This window comes from Synchiropus splendidus, chromosome 6, assembly GCF_027744825.2.
Source record: "Synchiropus splendidus isolate RoL2022-P1 chromosome 6, RoL_Sspl_1.0, whole genome shotgun sequence".
NCBI classification, from domain to species: domain Eukaryota; kingdom Metazoa; phylum Chordata; class Actinopteri; order Syngnathiformes; family Callionymidae; genus Synchiropus; species Synchiropus splendidus.
In genome coordinates, this window is record NC_071339.1 from 19548665 (window position 1) to 19568700 (window position 20036).

The 20036-nt window shown below is 45.2% G+C and overlaps 2 protein-coding genes across 2 annotated transcripts; one reads left to right on the forward strand and one right to left on the reverse strand.

Annotated features, from left to right (window-relative positions):
* Nucleotides 1–5853: 5853 nt before the first annotated feature.
* Nucleotides 5854–12609, forward strand: slc32a1 (solute carrier family 32 member 1). Its single transcript, XM_053868974.1, has 3 exons — nt 5854–6086; nt 6177–6652; nt 9182–12609. Exons 2-3 carry the CDS (start codon nt 6260–6262, stop codon nt 10367–10369), a joined length of 1581 nt encoding a protein of 526 aa, XP_053724949.1. The 5' UTR covers nt 5854–6086; nt 6177–6259; the 3' UTR covers nt 10370–12609.
* A 3221-nt stretch (nt 12610–15830) lies between these two features.
* Nucleotides 15831–19898, reverse strand: aurka (aurora kinase A). The gene is made up of 9 exons (XM_053868975.1): nt 19602–19898; nt 19305–19370; nt 18774–19113; nt 18663–18702; nt 18399–18590; nt 18004–18142; nt 17306–17454; nt 16494–16668; nt 15831–16410 (listed from the first exon to the last, which is right to left on the reverse strand). The coding sequence occupies exons 2-9, from the start codon at nt 19365–19367 to the stop codon at nt 16234–16236; spliced, it is 1275 nt and encodes a 424-aa protein (XP_053724950.1). The 5' UTR covers nt 19368–19370; nt 19602–19898; the 3' UTR covers nt 15831–16233.
* Between the last annotated feature and the right edge of the window lie 138 nt (nt 19899–20036).

A 20036-nucleotide genomic window follows, 5' to 3' on the forward strand; every position in this document is an offset into this window, starting at 1 on the left:
TGTTTTTATACATTTTATTCGATTAGATTAAAGGAGAGGGGAAAAGATTGATAACTTTAATAACACGCCAAGTACTCAATAGTATTCTGTACCGGCATGAAACTAAATTCTTAAGTTAAGGGTCGAGTTTCACGGCACTCTTTTGCCACCGTTGGTAAAAACCGACGGTGTATGAACGGGTCTCTATTCAGAGTCAACACGTGACACTAAAAGCGTTCCTGTTTTTCCTCCCTCCTTCAGAGGCAGGTCGAGTGGCGCAGATCAAACACGGCGGACCTCTTCACTCTCCCTGTCAAAGTGCAGCCTGCATCAACTCTCCAAATCCCGCCGGGAGCCGACAAGATGTCGCCTCTCTCGACACATAAAAGTTTAATGAGAACAAAAGCGTTAAAGAGCCACTGAGCGCTGTTGTTTATTGACTCCGCTGGCTGTGAGGAGACCACACATGCAGACGCACACGCAGACGCACTGGACACATGTACACCAGAGCTTCATGGATGACCTCTGGTTGTCAGTGTTTCTTTGAACAGTGGATTCAATAGTTGATCATGAAAAGAAGAAATTAGCTACGATCAAATATGGACGCCTCGAGGCACCTGAACCACAAATACATCACCATCATCATCACCAGAATCATTTCAGCATAACACAACATTAAAGTGTTGATGGCACCTCTTTTTATTTTCCGGCAGCGTGTGAAAAATCGATGGCACAGCTCTGCTATTGCCCCGAGCCATCCGGGGCCCCGCGGGACCGGCTGGGTTTATTGTGCTCAAAAAAAAGGCAATTACAATGTTAATGTGTCGCAGCAGGAGAGCAAACCCGCACGGAGCACGTCAAAGGTTGATGCAGTGACAAGAGTCACCGTGGGTTAACAGCCAAGCGGCGTCAGGGGAGCGCTTGCTATCAAACACACGTGGAGGAATCAACTCAGGGCCACTTCATCCACAGTCGTTTGGGTGAACGCATGAATGGCTGGTGATGGGAAATGATGGAATGGAATTGTACAGGTCACAGGAAGTGAGGATGAACTGAGGATGATGAGTGAAATAAATGGGACGGACGGACAGATAGGTAGATACAGAGAGATGGGTGGGTAGTTCAGGTGGCCCCTCCCTCCTCCTCCCTCTCCTGGGATCCCATAATAAGCCATTAAACAGGCGCATTAGCGCTAATGAAAAGCCTCTCAGTGGCTTCAGCACCTGGGCGTCTCGCCGAGCCGCTGACCACAAAACATGACGTCGGCATCTGTCTGCCTGAGTGTAACAGATTCAATGTTGGACCTATAGTGATCTGAATTGGGTGTTTTGTTGAGGATTCTTATTTTAATTTGAAAGGCTGTTCCGGAAGTATTTCCAGTGATGTGCATTTCGAGCTTACGGCAACAGTTACTTGGCGTTCGACTGAGTAGGGCACAAGGTTTGTATATGATTTATCTTGTAAAGAGACATATTTTATTTCAACTTTATAGTGACTGAGAGCCTGTGGGGAACATTTTGTTTTAGAGCCTTTGGGTTCGTTCCATTTCTTAACAAACATTGCTAACTTTGCTAACGGGATTGGACATCTTTATATGCGTGTTAAATGTTTCAATACGTTTGTTTCAGCTGTTACCGTGATTCACCTGCCATTTGTTTAAGGATAAGGCTTCAATAAAGGGCAACGGAGATCATCAGTTGGAGAGACGGCTCGTCTTTTTATTTCAGTCATCGACGCCACACTGAGAGACATGAGCAGTAGCATGTATGCTAACAATACTATTGTTTCGCGGACGGGCAAATGAATTTAGAGCGGCAAGTCCAGAGACCGTTGTGTTGGAAGATTCCTAACAATAAAGTCAGATGCATCAAATTGAAACACAAACAAAATTAGAAAGCAGGTTCAACGTGTAACTATAGCTGGAAACACATGGACAGAGTAAAGCAACAAAACATGAACTCAAACTGACTCCTCAGTTCATTGGCCCAGTTCTTAGTGGTAGTTCATGGAGAAGCCTCTTTCAGCAACTACGGCCCATACCTGTGAGACCAATGGACAGGGACTCTGAGGGCTGCAGTGGATGTTGCTATTTTTAAAGGGAAACTACGTCACTTTGGAGCTCATGAAACCAGACAGCAGGTATATTCAGTCACCTGCGGGGGCGATGAGATGCCGTGGTGGTCCACAACAGACCCACATGCACCTGTTTGAGGGGGGCTGCAAGAATCGGTGTCTAACTCTCTGTCACTTTCTCTGTGTTGTGAGGTGTTGGACCCTATCCCAGCTACACAGGGCGAAGGTCAAGGACACGATGGACGGGTCGCTGATCTAACACACACACTCTGACGGATGATTCAGAGCCTTAAAATGGGATCAAGTATGCTTTAGCAGAGTGGGAGGAAATTGGAGTGCCCATAGCAAACACACCTAACCGCACCACAGAACAAAGGGAGGCTTTCACTTCATGCCAGCCCCCCTTCAAGATGTCAGTCATCTGTTTGAGGCTCGGTGCAGAGCTCTGGTCGTGGATGATCAATGGACGCCACATTGAATCTCTCTGGAAGCCCGCTGCTCTGTCCATGGTGCTGATCTCACACAGCACTGTTCCCATACAGCGGAGGCGGAGACAGGGGCCACCTGTGATTGTGATGCAAATGTTAATGGACTCTGAGCTGCTCTTATTAGCTTGATATGGACTAATTTCCCTCCTCGTCGATCCCCAGAGAGCCTTTTTACTCTGCCCTCCTACAACGGAGGAGTGTTGGTGGTGATTTCTGCTCCGGCTCAGCCAATCACCAGCTAAATGGCAGCGGTAGTGTTGCACAGCATGGACACGCACACGCACGCACACACACAGTCAGGGGTTATTCAGGCAACATCACCTTTCTCTGGTGCTGACTGTGAGCGCTCACAATGTGCCTGTGCAGTCTACTGTGGAACCACAGTACCTCATAGATGTTAACCAGACACAATACTTCTGTCAACAACATATTTCAAATCCTCACGCAACAATATTTCTGATTGTTTTTTTTTTTTGTAAGTATGAGCGTGAGTCACTCATCTGGGTTATTTTAGTGAAAATAAATCATCTTGAGAAATTACTATTGCCCTAATGGGTCAAGTAGACAAAACGGAAAGCTCTGTTTTTGTTGCGCATTTCAGAGTCACCGTTGTTCATCCATATGAACTGCAACATGTAATACAATGAACACATTAATACTGTTTTGTGAGTTATTGAGTACAGTTTTACAGTTGTTACAGTCTTGAATTGTTTTATTTGTTATTATTTATAGGGTATTAAATTATTTAAATGTTGGAAATTTGCCCAAATCTTTACCTTAATGCCTTGACTAGATAAGCCACATCATTTCTGACTTCTGATATTTTTTTGTGAATTTGTTATGTTTATAACTTCCGAAAAATGTGATTATTTGATATCACTTTTTTAATATATCTTTTGTCAAATACCTTGAAAAACATTTGTCTCCTCTATAATTTCTATACGTATGAAGATTTGGCGTTTATAATGTTTGAATTTTGAAACCTGTCTTTCCAGCTACCTGCGATTTCGCTCGTGTGTAAGTGACAAATGCCACACACACACACACGCACGTGACACACGTCCACGCACGAACACACACACCGCAATAATCTGCTCTAAAAGGCTCCATGATTGCAGTCAATGATGAAAAAAGACGACACACCTGCACGCGTGACACGCATTACAAGATATCTGGCCTTAAATGTGGTGTATATTTTTGGAGTAATCTTGACTTCACCATTACCTTCTTTTGTCATTCTGATGTTACTGAACATAATTGGCAAAATTAGGCTCGTATTGTGGGACTGGATGGGGGTTTGTTTTGTTTGTGTGTGTGTGTGTGTGTGTGTGTGTGTGTGCCGGGGTGTGGAGGAGGGGGTGCCGTCATAGGCGCGGAACCTTGTGCCAGCTCACCCAAGTGTGTAATGTGAAAAGGAGAGCCGGGGGGTGAAACTGGCTGAGGTGTGTGTGTGTGACCGAAATAGAGGACATGGATTTTCAGAACAGATGAGAACGTTAATTTTGGATATATTTACGAGGGTTTGAGCGATTATAGCTTCTGCATTGTGCTGATCAACCTGTGAGGGAAAGATAAGAGGCTCGATTAGTGGCGGGTGAAAGGACAGACATGAGAACCCTCCTGGGACCCTGCGACACCCCCCTCCTCGGCAGTGAACTGAGAAAAATCCATGGATTCTCTCTGCACACCAGAGACGGACACCGTGAGAACATGAGGAAACATCGCAGAGGCCTCAGAAATCTGAGGATCTTTGGGGTTCATTTTTGAGTGTGAAGCAAACGTGTATCTGTTTGTGTCATTAGTTTAAATGTGCGTCTTCAACGTGCGAGTGTGTAGCGCGCCTATTTAGATCGCACACGTGTTCGTCCTCTGGCGTCGGTGTGTGTTGTCAGGATCGTGCACCGGGCGCACGAGATGTTTTAGGACATTTATTCTTAGTGCGCGCGCAATGAATCAGACGAGGCGCGTGTGTGTCGATGCGTCTGTACAGTACGAGACGCTGTCTTTGTGAGGGCGCGCGTGAACGTGCGCGCGTACCGTCACTTATACAGCAGATAAATGTATCAGACAGTTGTTTGTCATTTTCTCTCTTGTGTCGTGGACTGACGGAGCCTCAGACCGCAGGAGGCTGCAGTCTGCTGATAACGGCTGACACACACACACACGCACACACACCAATCATTCCATTCTAAATTGGACTTAAAAAGATAAGCTGTTCGTTAAATATAAATAAAAATGGTTCAAGCCCGAGGTCAGTGCGCAGGCGCGTTTGAATGAACCGATTCCCTCATTTCATTTTGAAGGAAAGGCTCAATGCTGCTGCTGAGCGATTTGCGCGTTTTCAACTGCGCCAAAATGACTCACCAAAGGAAGCGCGCGGATACAGGTGCTCAACCTTTCCCGCTCATGTTGACTCTTCTCTTTCTCCAGAATAGATCGCCGCTCTCGTCAGGTTTCACTCCATTCAACAGGTCTTTCATGACGTCGCTTTTATTTCAAAGTAAACAAGCGCAGCAGCGGACTGTGACACTGTCGAAACGAAGTTGAAAGTCCGCGGTGTTGTATTTCCTCCGATGAGAACAGTATCAACAAATATTTGCTCAACCGAATCATGTCTGGTTTTTGTTGAGTTAAACATCCAAGCACGACTTTAAATTTCATGTAAATTCGTTTCTTATGTTATCAGAAATTTAAAAAAAAAGCAACAACATTTTCCCCCCAAAAGAATTAGACGCAACACAACGACGAAACTGTAAATTTGGATCAATTCCCAAAAATGTTGAGATATAACAAAGAAAAGTTGCATTTATACATCTGACGGCGGAAAAGGCTCGATCCCCATCCTCGTGTCCCTGAGCAGAACTGAACCCCTAAGTGCTCCTGGCGCTTTCGCGTGGCCTTCCATTGTGAAAAGGCTGGAAAACTCGGCGCATGAAATCCCCCAAAAATAACCAACTACGGAGCTCCGTCTCTTAAAAAAAGAGCGTGAAGGTCGCAGAATTGTGACGTTTTTAATAAGAAATGAGATTAAATCTGCTCCGAAGGGTTTTCCTGCCTCCTTTTATGTGCGTAAAGTTGGAGGAGAATCGAGGCCCTCGGAATGTCATTGGATGTGATGGGATGAGGTATTATAGATCAAGGCATGGGGGGGAGACGGCGGGGGTGTTGGAAGCACCTCCCCTAGAAATGCAGCAAATCTTCTCTCCTGGTGGGGGCACGGGGAGGGCTGGAGACGTGCTTTGCATTGGCAGGCTGGTGAAGACACACCCCCCTGCCTCCCCCTCCTCACCCTAAGGCTCCATGGTACCGCATTGGCATCAAGTGAAAGCACCTGAAAAGCCCACAGCCGACTCCTGGACTCGCTGCGTGGCAACCTTACAACCCCGATGAGAAGCATCTCACAGACCCTTTGAAGGAACCTGTGGCTGTGACCCTCTTTTTTGTCTCCTCACCGTGCGTAAAAGCGCCGTTGCGCACCCGCCCGGCTGGATAGGTGCGTCAGAGCGCGTGTGGCAGGATGCAGAAACGGAGCAGCGACGTCTGAAGGTGAAATGAACCTGGAGCTAATCGAAACGCTGAACAAGAAGTGGAGATAGCAACTGACAAGCGACTACATCTTTATTCCATCTCCTGCAGAGAAGCTGCGCAACCATTTTCACCGTCTGGAGGAGGAATAATTACGCACCAATTGAGTAGTTTCAGAAGAAAAGGGGGTGAAGATGGCCACGTTAATCAGAGGAAAGCTTTCGAATAAACTGTCAAATGCGGCCACTGCGGTGTCCAACAAATCGCAGGCGAAGGTGAGCGGCATGTTCGCCAGAATGGGCTTCCAGGCCGCCACAGACGAGGAGGCGCTGGGCTTCGCCGCCTGCGACGACCTGGACTACGACCACCGGCAGGGCATGCAGATGGACATTCTGACCTCCGACGAGATGGCGGGGGAGGGCAGCGGGGATGGAGGCGCTCTGGATGGGGACAGCCATTATCAGAGGGACGGAACCGGTCCGTCGCGCTCCGCCTCCAAGGACGGAGGTCCGACCAACGAGTTGGCCGAAGTCAGACCAAAAATCACGGCGTGGGAAGCGGGATGGAACGTCACCAATGCGATCCAGGTGAGACACCGTTGACGATTCACCCCCTCTCCCTTGAAAGAGAGAGAAAAAAGACTACGCAACAAATCGTGTTCACAGAAATGGAGACCATTTAGATCTGATGCTTGATGAGTCAGTGACACACCCGCGGAAACATTCCACTTGATCTGAATTTAAAAGTCACTGAAGCAAAGTTCAACATTTGGGATTCATTTTATCATATAAATTAACGAAATAATAATGATCATGTTTTAGATTTTATGTGTCAGACTGCACCCTGAAGCCACTGTGCCTCCTCCCACACGCGCGCGCGCGCACACACACACAGAGGGACACACTCTTTGTCTGAATAAAGATGTCCACTGACATTGACGCATAATGAACAAAAAAAAAATCAACTTTTATTGTTCATCGACTGTGGTTTAAAATACATTTTTTTAAAAGTCACAGACAAAAAAACGAAACATCAAAACTGTAAAATGAATAGAAAATGGATTTTAAGCGTGATAAATACTGGCGCGTCTTCAAGCACATCTTCGCGGGCCTCGACCACGTTGCACCTCGCGAGTAACAGTCTGCGACAAAAATCCTCTTAGACGCAATCCTTTGCACGCCTTCACGATGACGTCACGCAGTGTCTCCTTCAGCCTCCTCGTGACGTCAGAAGCGGACGGACGCGCTCAAAGCGAAGTGGAAAACCCACCACATGAAAGTGGGAGGGACGCCTGTCACACAGTCGCGCCTCTGGCTTTGAAACAGACTGCAAGCGACGTTTTACTTCACACACACACGCACACACACACACACACACACACACGCACACCTACCTGTGTCGGACTCGCACAACTTTCCGTATTTAGTATTTTTCTTTTGGTTTTAATGTCGTTCATTAAAACAGAGAGGAAAATAATGACCAAGCAAAATTACGTTAGATTATTTACTGGCGATTTAAATCGAATTTTCATATTTATCATTACTTTATTTAATTGTTCGTTCAAGGAGTGTTTCTCATTTTTTTCTGGTTTTACAGACAAGACACACACACAGCTACAATTTACTGTTAATATTCACGGATCGTATCTTAGAAAAAACTACGCTTTAAGTCAAGATGTTTTTGATATTTTAAGTCAATTAAACACTGAATTTAGATACACCTTGTAGACCAAATTAGCGTGAAGCTCATCGCGGCCTACTTCGTTTAAAAACGTTTCGGTGCGTTTAAGAGGACAATGGTGGAGTGTGATCGAGCATGTTTCGCTTGAGACAAAGTGAAAAGAGTTGGAAGTCAAGGCAGCGTGTGTCCGATGCGACGTTCAATACATCCGTGAAAACTCAGTTTCAACGAACATATATATTATTTTCAATTCCAAAAAAAAGTCAATCTCATGTTAAAGAAAAATATGCTGAACTCCTTAGTTTGGATTGTGTCCGTACAAATGCCTGAAACGTACATTCTAAACCGATACCAAATTCTCACACGCCAGGCTTCAACACATTCCGGTGTTGCGTTCAATGAAAGTCAATGAACGAGATCAAACATCTTTTAACATATACAACCGCTCTACTCAACCAATGACATATTATTGACATTGATATCGATTGACATTAAAACCAAAACTACTTTCTCATTTTGGTTTCTTATCAACATTACCGAGAGGATGAAGGGAAGCTTGAATTCCGGACTTTTCTGCGGCGGTGAACGCATCATCATCTGCTGCGTCCATCGTATTAATGCATTACTCTTATCGGCTGCAGTGTGGTTTTCTAGCGTCAGTGAATCATATATTCCCTTCCTACATATCTACTTTTAAACGCGTGAGCCCAGCAGGCCTCGGATGATGCATCCAGGCCGCGTAATCCCGCGAACGATCCAACATTGCACGCAGTGTTGTGTCAGCGCTAAGCGCCATCTTTGCAGCCCTTAAAATATTTTGACTTATCTGCTGCTATTTCGGGATTACTTTTACTTTTCCACAGCCACACACCAGTAAACACACCTCTATGGAAACATGGGAACTATTCCAAAATGACAACCTAATGCAACATAAGGCCGCGTCTTTGACTTCTATATATAAAACCTTTTTCAAATACGTTTGGTCTTCAATATATTTTAAGGCAATTTCGGATTACTTTTTATTGAACGTATATCACGTGAATTCTGAGTTATCTTGAGTAGTTGGACGGCCACATTTTGTTCACAAAGAAAAGCTACTTATTGAAGCATCATGGCAGCATTAAAATGGTGAGTCATGAAAATGCAATTGCTCAGACAGAATTAAATGACTTAATGAGACAAGCAGTCATTAGCTATAATTGGCTTTTTCTTGGCTTTGCACTAGTCAGCCTCAGTTCTGGTTTATCAGGAATTGAATTTTCAAAATCCCTACGGAGCCTCCTTGCCATCGTTCACTGGGCCTGGGGTTGAGGGTCTTGGATTTACACAACCACGACTCCACATCTTGTAGAGATGCAATGCTGGGTGCATTATTTTCAGATATTCTATGCAGGACAGTTCAACTGACCGGAGTGTCTTGTGTGTGTCTGCTCTAGGGGATGTTTGTTCTCGGGCTGCCCTACGCCATCCTGCACGGAGGATACCTCGGACTCTTTCTCATTATTTTCGCTGCCGTGGTCTGCTGCTACACAGGGAAAATCCTCATTGCTTGCCTGTACGAGGAGGATGAAGACGGGCAGCTGGTACGAGTGAGGGACTCGTACGTGGACATTGCCAACGCATGCTGTGCGCCCCGGTTCCCCACCCTCGGAGGTCACATCGTGAATGTAGCCCAGATCATTGAGTTGGTCATGACCTGTATCCTGTACGTGGTCGTGAGCGGAAACCTCATGTACAACAGTTTCCCCAACATGCCCATCTCCCAAAAGTCCTGGGCCATCATCGCCACCGCTGCTCTGCTGCCCTGCGCCTTCCTGAAGAACCTGAAAGCCGTGTCCAAGTTCAGCTTGTTGTGCACTCTGGCCCACTTTGTTATCAACGTCCTGGTCATTGCCTACTGCCTCTCCCGGGCCAGGGACTGGGCCTGGGACAAGGTCAAGTTTTACATCGATGTCAAGAAGTTCCCCATCTCCATCGGGATTATCGTGTTCAGCTACACCTCCCAAATCTTCCTGCCGTCCCTCGAGGGGAACATGCAGAAACCAAGCGAGTTCCACTGCATGATGAACTGGACCCACATCGCCGCCTGCATTCTCAAAGGTCTCTTCGCCTTGGTGGCCTACCTGACATGGGCTGACGCAACCAAAGAGGTCATCACAGACAACCTCCCCCCGGGTATCCGCGCTGTGGTCAACATCTTTCTGGTGGCGAAAGCCTTGCTGTCCTACCCGTTGCCGTTTTTCGCTGCAGTCGAGGTTCTAGAGAAATCCTTTTTCCAGGATGGCGGCCGAAAGTACTTCCCGGATTGCTACGGCGGCGACGGACGCTTAAAATCCTGGGGACTGACTCTCCGATGTAGCCTTGTGGTGTTCACCTTGCTCATGGCCATTTACGTGCCACACTTCGCCTTGCTCATGGGCCTCACCGGCAGCCTGACGGGAGCAGGCCTGTGCTTTCTGCTTCCCAGCCTCTTCCACCTCAAGCTGCTCTGGAGAAAGTTACAGTGGCACCAAGTTTTCTTCGACGTGGCCATTTTTGTAATAGGGGGTATATGCAGCATTTCGGGATTCATCCACTCCATGGAGGGGCTCATAGAGGCTTTTAAGTACAACATAGAAGAGTAGATCCACGTCGATGTAGACGACCCCCCCCCCCATTTTAGTGGTTAAAAAACAACTTCCTGGGCGAGCGCTGCCACGATGGAGGACCGGACCGTGAATGAGGCTCATAAGTCAGTGACACAGTACCGGTCAACACGGGGTTTAAGGTACTTTTCACAAATCTAAAGAGACATAACTTGATTTCAGCGATGACCCAAATCCACGTCAAACCATTATGGTATCTGTGACGCAGTCAAACCTCTGTATCACCTTGTATTATCTATCCAAAATGTAGCATCAGTAAGTTTATAACGGATAAGAATTCTGAGGTAAAGATAGAAAGAATATGCCTTTCAGCTGAAATACTCCACATTTAATGGACTTGAATCATGAAATTGTAGTTACCTGGATGTAACTCCAGCTCGATTTCTGACACGCTCTGCCCTCTAATGGCTTTGCAAATGGCTTATCCTTTGTAGAAGGACGGAAGGGAGAAGCCATGAGTGAAACCTGCTAGCATGTACGAAATACAAGAGCCAGTGGTTTGTTAAAAATTGGTGAGAAATAGAACTTCTATTTGAAGTAATCAGGGCTCATGCCTAGCTCCATTGACAAAGGAGAATCGTAAGATCGTAACAGTCACCCTAAGTTTGTAATACAAAGTATCTTGTACTAGTTTTGACTAACGCAAAAAATGTTTTAGCATTTAGCAATTAAGTCGCCGCGTACAAGCTTGAGGCATTTGACTTACGGGAGGCTGCGGGCTGCAACGACTCCGATCCAAGTTCGGATCAAGGCCCCTGAGCTTGACTCCCTTCATCCGACAACTCAACAATTCAACAAGTCTTTCCACATCATGTAGAGACGCAAGCGTTCTGCCGACGTCACGGTCTGGTCCTCCGATCACACCTGCTTACTTCATGCGTAAAAAGCGCGCGCAGCACATCTTCATAAACAGCCTTCGCACACATGGTAAAAGCTGAGAGTGTGTGTGTGTGTGTGCGTGTGTGTGTGAGGAAACACACTCGCCTCACTATATGGACAGTAAATGTTGTACAAATGAATCCAAAAGTACATCGACGTATTTTTCAGTGGAGTAAACGTTTACAACATTCAAATGCAAAAAGGAGCGTCGGTGGCCGCGAGACGAGATTTCACTTCACGACAGGATTAAGTGTTTGTTTCAAATTTGCTATCGAGGCAGTGAATGTGGGGGAGGAGCCAGGATGGACAGAAATATTTGCATAATAAGGGTCCCTTTATGAAGCAGTAGTTGAAGGATACAGATGTGGGCTCACAATTTCTGTCATACCAAACACTCCCATGAATATTTATTCTGAGCAATATGGCTGCCAAGACTGTTACAAACCATTCAGAGACGAAACTTAACATGTACAAATTGAAACAAAGCATTAGCTAATAGTATTGCTTTCATAACAGTAACCAGGAATGTTGTAGATAGATAACTATTGAATTAGATGAATAAGAAATGTAAATAAATGCATAATAAACAATCAAAAAAATAGGTTTCATCCTTAAAAAAAAGCCAAATTGTGAGCCCAAATCTTGTACTTTATTTAGAAAAGAAGAAAACTATGAAGGGATTTTTATTATGAGCTGGTACTTTTACTTTTGGACGTGTTTGGACCTTTTCGGAGCAAATACAGGATGTGCAAAATAAATTAAATCCAATACAAAGCAGCTATTCAAACTATGCATTGAATGTATTATACTTCACAAAACACTATGGGAAATTACTTTGTTTTTCTTCTGTGTAAAAAGTGTATTAATAATCCAAACTGGCTACGTGATTTGGACCTAAATAGATACCACAAAAATGAACATTCTTGCTCCTAGATCAACATCTCCATCACTAATAGGTGGCCTGTTCTCAAACAAAACCTCCTGTGTGCAAATTTGGTGTTCCAAGGGGAAAAAAGAAAAAAAAACAAATCTTGATTTAAGGAAAATGTGGAAGACATTTTTCATTATGTGCAATCAAAATGGGGTCCTGTGGAAATGTTATCAAACCGTATGTGTAGTGTGTTCTTGTGGTTTCAAAAAGATGGAATGTATATCTCAAAGTCGTTCTCATATATTGTGAAGATTAATATTAAAGAATAAAGACTAAGTGAAATTATATTGTAAAAAGAAACGTGTGTGATTTTATGTAAAACCGTCTCCAAAAAAAAAAAAAAGGAAAGGAACAGATGGTGTATTTTTTTCCCCCTCGATAATAAAAGAAAGAAAATAGATGGTTGTTTTTTATTCATCGGCACCAATGTGGAGGCTTTATCAAGAAATGATTCCTCTCTTGTTTTCCGCTCGTGCTGGAATTAGAAAGCCAGATTTTGTGCTGCAGGCGTGAGCGAGACGTCATGCTCGACCTGTTCCTCCACAGTGTTGATGTGCTGCACATCTGGATCAACCATTGACTCCACACTCATGCTCTGAACCGCAGCTGTTGCAGCGCCTCGATATTTGGTGCATGAGAATGAACACAGCAAAGGCGAGGCCGGATAAATATTAGCTTCGACATTTTAGAACAGTCCGTGCCGTAAGACTATATCGATCAAAAATCATTTATTTTCTACTCAAGTGATCCTCAATCTCTGGAGTGGGACCCTTCATGGCCCTCAGATGTCCCCGGTGGTCTATAAATTCTTTCTCGTTTGCACATTTAGAAAGTCACTGGACTCATATTTGTGTTGAAAATTATTGATTTTATGAAATAACTGGTAAAAAAATCTAATTAAAAAAGACTTACTTTATTGGCAGCTGTGTTAAATTTGTGCGTCGAACGTCACACGTCTGCTGTGAACAATATTCACTCTGAAATTCCACATACATTAACTGAACAGGTCAATACGAGGGCACAAATCAACGGGTTACAAAACCAAAAACACATCCACGGAATACATAAACAAAAACAAAAACTTTTCATATGAAGGGCGCAAAATCAGAATCAGAAACAACTTTATTGCCTATGTCAGTGAAGATCCCATCAACGGGGAAAGTGCAAACAGCTGCAAAACATAGGCACAGCATTGTGAAACATACAAAAATGAGCAACATGCAATACACAAATGCACAACTCCACATGGATTAACAACAGAAGGCACAAAAATACTAGAAAACTGTCAAGGCAAACAAACAACACAAAGAGAACTACACGAACGCAATGTGAAAACAACAAAAATGTACGTGCTAACCAGCAACACCACAGTTTGCAATGAGATATTAACTAAAAACAAACAGTCGATGCACATTTAAAATCGTAATTATAAACAACACACAACAACAAGCACTTTAATTCAACACGCTCACAAAAGGATATAGAAAACATGCAATGAAAAAGCACACACAAAATGCTATTATTTCTACATGACTTCCGCCTGAGCAAATGATCTCTCGGTAGCTTCTATAGAACAAGAACTGCTGTGACATCACACGCGTCATGTGAGTGGCGGGTGAGTTCTGCAAAGAATGGAAGTCATTAAATGGAGTGTATAAACTGAGCTGATCCACAACTGTGAGTGCCTCAAGTCAACTTGAAGTCCTGACGTCCACACGTCATCCTACTTTTAAGAGAGTCCTAGATTTCTGAACATGGAGTGACGTAGACAAAGACAAAGAGGTGAAGTATTGGTTTCAGAGGGAGCTGAAGAAAGCTAAGGCCCCCCCTCCCCAGCCCTCTGGAGGTTCAGCTTCCTGAACCCAAGCTGTGGGTCCGGACAGAGTTTCCCCTGCCATCCTGAAGCATTGTGCTGCTGAGCTGGCTCCAGTGTTCACGGACATCTTCAATGCTTCCTTGGTGTCCTGTCATGTTCCTGTCTGCTTTAAGTCCGCCACTATCATCCCTGTTCCCAAGAAGGCCAGGATCACAGGACTGAATGACTACAGACCAGTGGCACTGACGTCTGGTTCTCTCTCACCTGAAATCTCTCACTGCTTCTCACCTGGACTCATTGCAGTTTGCCTACAGAGCCAACAGCTCTGTGGACGATGCAGTGAACCAGGCCCTTCATTTCGTTCTGCAGCATCTGGACTCCCCAGGACCCTATGCTAGGATCCAGTTTGTGGACTTCAGCTCTGCTTTTAACACAATTCTTCCAGCTCTGCTTGAAGACAAGCTTCGCCAGCTCGATGTGCCTGACTCCCTCTGCAGATGGATTACAGACTTCCTGACCAGCCAGAGTCAGCGTGTACGGCTGGGGACGACTGTCTCCGACACTCGGACCCTCAACAATGGGTCTCCTCAGGGCTGTGTTCTCTCTCCATGGCTCTTCTCTCTGTACACTAACTGCTGCACCTCCAGCCACGAGTCCGTGAACCTGATCAAGTTTGCGGATGACACCACCATCATCGGGCTCATCTCAGATGGAGATGAATCGGCTTACAGGAGGGAGGTGGAGCGGCTGGTGTCCTGGTGCAGCCACAACAACCTGGAGCTCAACGCCCAGAAGACAGTGGAGATGGTCATAGACTTAGGAGAGTAACAGTTTCTATGTCCCCTCTCATGTTGGCCGGTTTACCTATTTCTATTGTAGACTCCTTCTGCTTCCTCGGAACCACCATCAGTGAGGACCTCAAATGGGAGCCAACCATTAGGTCCCTCATCAGGAAGGCCCAGCAGAGAATGTTCTTTCTGAGGCAGCAACGGAAACTACGACTGCCGACGAAGTTGCTGGTGGAGTTCTACATGGCCATCATCCAGCCCATCCTCACCTCCTCTATCACCGTCTGGTACAACAGCGCCATCTCCAGGGACAAGAGCAGACTGCAGCGCATGGTACGTTCTGCTGAGAAGACTGAGGAGACGTGCAGGTCGGATTAGAGCCGACCCATCTCACCCTGGTCATGGACTGTTTGTTCCTCTTCCCTCTGGCAGGAGGCTGCGGTCCATCCAGACCAGAACCTCCCGTCACAGGAACATCTTCTTCCCCTCGGCCGTCAGACTGTTGAATTTGTGATCAGCCTTTGCTGTTTTATTTTTATTTTAATTAACAGCACTTTATTTCGAAGCACTAGCTGGTGGGACCCCCACTGACCATGGCAATAAATCTATTCTGATTCTGACACGGAGGTCACGACAGAACTGCACCTTGAGTTTCAGCCCTTCTGAACAAATCACATACATTTCTGAGCTTTTGGGGCCCGTTGAGGGACACATCAATTCAGGTGACAGTGAATGGACACAACCGCTGGGAGCACCGGCAGCTTTTAAAAGAAGAGCCAAAGTGCATCCTCACGTACAACACACTCATTTCTAAAAAATTCAGAGAAACTCGATTCAGGTGAAGAAGTGTCAAGGGTCAAAGGTTGCAGAATGTCTGTAATGTGAGCCTGTTACAGAGGCAGAGACGATTCGAACCTCGGGCTAAAATCGACGCAGCTGGTTGAAGTGAAGTGGGCTGGTCTCTGGAGTCCCTGTTCACAAACCGAAATCACAGGACGACAGCAGTTCTTCATAAACATTCAACATTTTTATTTCAGCAACAGCACTTGGAACGAAGATGGCGCCTCAACACCCCATATAGACAAGAGGCCCAGCAGCGTCCTCTGCTGGGGTAAATGGGGACTTCACATTCTCACCCGAATAAGACAGTCGAGCTCAAAATTAAGATAAATTCTATTTATATCCCAACCATTGGCAATTGATAATTTATTGTTTCAAGTCAAGGCTTTTCAGGAAATGTTAAAATTCTCATTCAAAACAGTGAAATATTTACACACAAGCAAGCTGTAGTGGTTCACAACAGAGCCTGAAACAACAGGAAGACCAAAGGTGAAGGGGCATGCAGCGTGGAACGTTTGCATCAGATGAGACAGTAGAAGTTACTGCTGCAGGTCAACCTGCAGACTAGAGATTGGAAAGAGAAGAAGTTTCACTGGGGATCAGTGCTGATGGTGGTGGGCTTCTTGGTGGAGTTCTCTGTGACCCAGGGGTGCGCCAGGACGCCCTGGATGGGCAGACGAAGCATGGGGTTGTGCTTGAGCAGCCTGGCGATCAAATCCTTGGCCCCCGCACTGATGCTGATTGTGGAGGGGTAGGTGTACTCCACCTGGACGACCGAACAGAGGAAAAGCAGTGAGAGATGGCGAGAAAAGAGGTTCTGCAAAAGCAAGAGGACAACTGGTGGTTTACCCGTGAAATCCTGCGATAGGTGTCCTCGTGGGTTTTGGATTCAAAGGGTGGTTTTCCCACCAGGAACTCGTAGCAGAGGACGCCGAGGCTCCACAGGTCGACTTTCTCATCGTGGGTTTTGCCCTCGATCATCTCAGGAGGTAAATAGTCCAGGGTTCCGCACAAAGTTGACCTCCTGCACAAAAACAAAGGAGGAACGGATCACCACAACTCAACTGATGCGTTGTGGCTTAAAGATATTTTCTAGGGGTGAGAGTAGGAAAGAACTCCAGAACACAATATCTTCTACGGAATAAAAAAAATACATGCCACAATATTACTCATAAGTGAACTACATTGAGACAAAACTATTAATTTTTCATTTTAAACTTCTTTGACCACAGTTGTATGTGAAATACATAAGGTCCAATTAATGGTGCAAAGAATTTTTTTCCCTTTAACAGCGTACAGAAAGCATCCCATCCTGCAGCGTGACTCACAATGTCAATGAAAACATGAGGAACTGATAGGTTTGACTCACTGACAGCACCTAAATTTGTATGTCGTATCGAACCAGGCTAAAATATTCATGTTTACTAAAAAGATGAAATATCAATATAGCAGGGATCAAAGCATATTCACAGTCCCATGTTGCAAAGCCCTTCCCTGTATGCTGTAGAGTTTATTTTTCCACATTGTTCTAATGTATTGAATTCCAAATCCATGCATCAGAATTCTCCTCCAGACTTAGCAAAAGTCCAACCCTGGGTTATCAGTCTCGAAAGGAGTGACAATGCGTTACCATGGCAACAAAGACTGGGAACCAGACGTACCTGGACGAGGGGGTGTGGACAGACCAGCCAAAATCGGCAATCTTCAGATCCCCGTTGGCTCCTAGTAATAGGTTTTCTGGTTTGATGTCTCTGTGGATGACTTTCTTGGAGTGGCAGTAGTTGAGAGCATCCGCCAACTCCATGATGTACTTGAGAGGCAAATACGATTACTCAGTACAGAGTTCCATCGAGAACACATCATCTACACTTGACAAAGAAGGGGTTTCAGCGAGGGATTTCCGCTGGCTTCTCGACAAGCCCCAAAAACCTATGTGGCCAATGTTGATGATACAGCCTTTGTTAACATTCATTCCCACCTTTCAGGACATGTCATGTTACCCAAGCTTTCAGGTCAACACAAAGGAGCAAGTCAGGTTTGCTCTGGGGGTAAAACTTCACACAGACAGACTCTAGAGTCTAAATTTAAAAAGCAGTGGTACATTTATACAGGAACAGATTCTTGCATACACCCACGTAGCATGACGGGGTATTAGACTGAAGTTCAATATTTTTAATGGGGGAAAAAAAACGACTTGCACTTCATTTCCATGTATGAAGTGTCAGCTACTTTCCTACTCTGTGTTGCTCCTCCTAGCTCCCGAGCTGTAAGATAGACTACCTCAGCGAGCTCCCTCACTAGCGCCTCGTAGCCAGGTATTCAATAAAACAATTCCTGCAAAAAAAAAAAAAAAACTTACCGTAGCACTTCTGGTTTCACAGAAACCGTTACTGCGCTGCAGCTCGCTGTAGAGCTCGCCTTTCGGTGCAAACTCCAGGATGAGGTACACACGACACTCATCATGGAAGTAGCCATAAAGGCGCAGGATATTTGGATGTCTGCAAGGCGTAAATGATGCAGACGTCAGTCATAAGAACAGTGTAGATTTTAAATATCTACAGGCCTTGGACTGAAATGTTCAAGTTGTATACTTTTGTGCAAGACAAGATCTTGAGGAGCCATGAGGGAAGGGTAGCTTTGCTGGACTAAACCATTTAAAGGCTATTTTAACTTTAGTTATAAAAGGTGCCATTGTCACTGCCAATACAACTAAAGCGAAAGCTCCATACTGTCGCACTAGCTTCAAACGTTTACCTGAGGTGAGACTGGATCTCCACTTCTCTCCTCAGCTGGTGCTCTACTCCGGCCTTCTCCAGCTGCTTCTTGAAAAGAACCTTCAGCGCCAGGATGAACTTGCTTTGCCGCTCTCTGGCCAGATAAACGTTGCCGAATTTTCCCTTCCCAAGAGGACGACCAATGTCGAAGTTCTCCAAGCTCCACTTCTTCCTACGAGTACATTGAGCTCCGTTAGACATTGCAACAGAACATTCCCTGACGTGTTTAAAAGTTTGGACCTACTTTGAAGATGAACTGTCAGCTGAGTCATTGGAAGGTTTGACTATGAAAAAGGGGAAAAAAAAGTTCACAACTATACACTTCAGAGAGAGAAGAGCCATTCGAGGATCTTACCCTGAGTTTTCTCAGTCTTTGCTGGGCCTGTGTTTGAGTTGCACTGCCCTGGATGTGACCGTGGTTCCTTGGAATACTTCTGTTTTGGCACAGATGCCGGAAGTGCAGCAGTGGCGTTAAGACTTGCAGGATTCACGTTCTGATCAGCCATGTTTGTGGATTTTGGAGCGGCGACGGCGATGTTGGAAGCAGGTTTCTGTTGAGCGGGAGGTCGCTGAACTCGTTGTGGTCCATTTGAAACACCTAGAACGTTTTGGTGCTGAGTCGGTGTGACTAATGCCTTCGGAACCATGTGTGCGTGTTGAGATACAGGAATCCTCTTTGGTCCATCAGCTATAGGCTAGAAAATTGTAAGAGGAGAAAACTTCAGAACATATAAATCTGATGACAGATGCAGATGGTTTTGTGATCTATTATTGTATAAGGGGCTGTGTTTGAAATTTCACTAATACATACTACTTCTAGTAGTAGTTATAGTACTACAATACCACAACAAATAGATTATTTATTTCAAACACAACGTTAGCTTACCTTAACCTCGGGACGAATCATCTTCATGTCATACGTCTTTTTGACTCTGGTAGCAGCATCCATGATCTGGAAACACAGCAGGTTTTGTCTTAGAAAACAACGAACACACGACACTCCTTTAGTTTAATGCGGTTCGTTGGAAGTAGAGGAGGTGTCGTCACGCATCCCACAATAACCTGCGACTAACAGTTAGCGTTGTTATGCAGCTAACGCTGGCTAGAAGAGAGGATTCATGGCAAACAATCAAAGCTGACGACACTTATTGAGAACTCAAGTACATAAAAAAACGCCACCCACCTTAAGGTTTATTGCACGTTGACCGGGAACAATAACAATCTTTAAAAGACCAGCAATAGCCGAAGCTACGTTAGCCACGCTAACATAAGGCGACAAAAAAACACTCGACAGAGAAAAGTTAGGCGGTCCTTTCGCACCCTATGAAATCTAGGGCCAACTGAAATAAGGACGGAAACGCATAAGATTAAAAAAAATATCAGCGAAGCATCGATAAAGAGAGATAGCTGAGTGTCAGACGCGGACAGTCTTGAACCCCACTCGTTTAATTTCAAACGATCCCGGCTGAAAGCCTTTAAACAGATCACGCCAGCTGATTGGCTGAGAGAATGCTGCAAGTCGCCATTCATTGGCTCGCAGTTAGTGCGACGTGACGTCAATGAAATCATCCCAACCAGCAGGTGGCGCACATGTCTGATATCACCACATAAAATATGA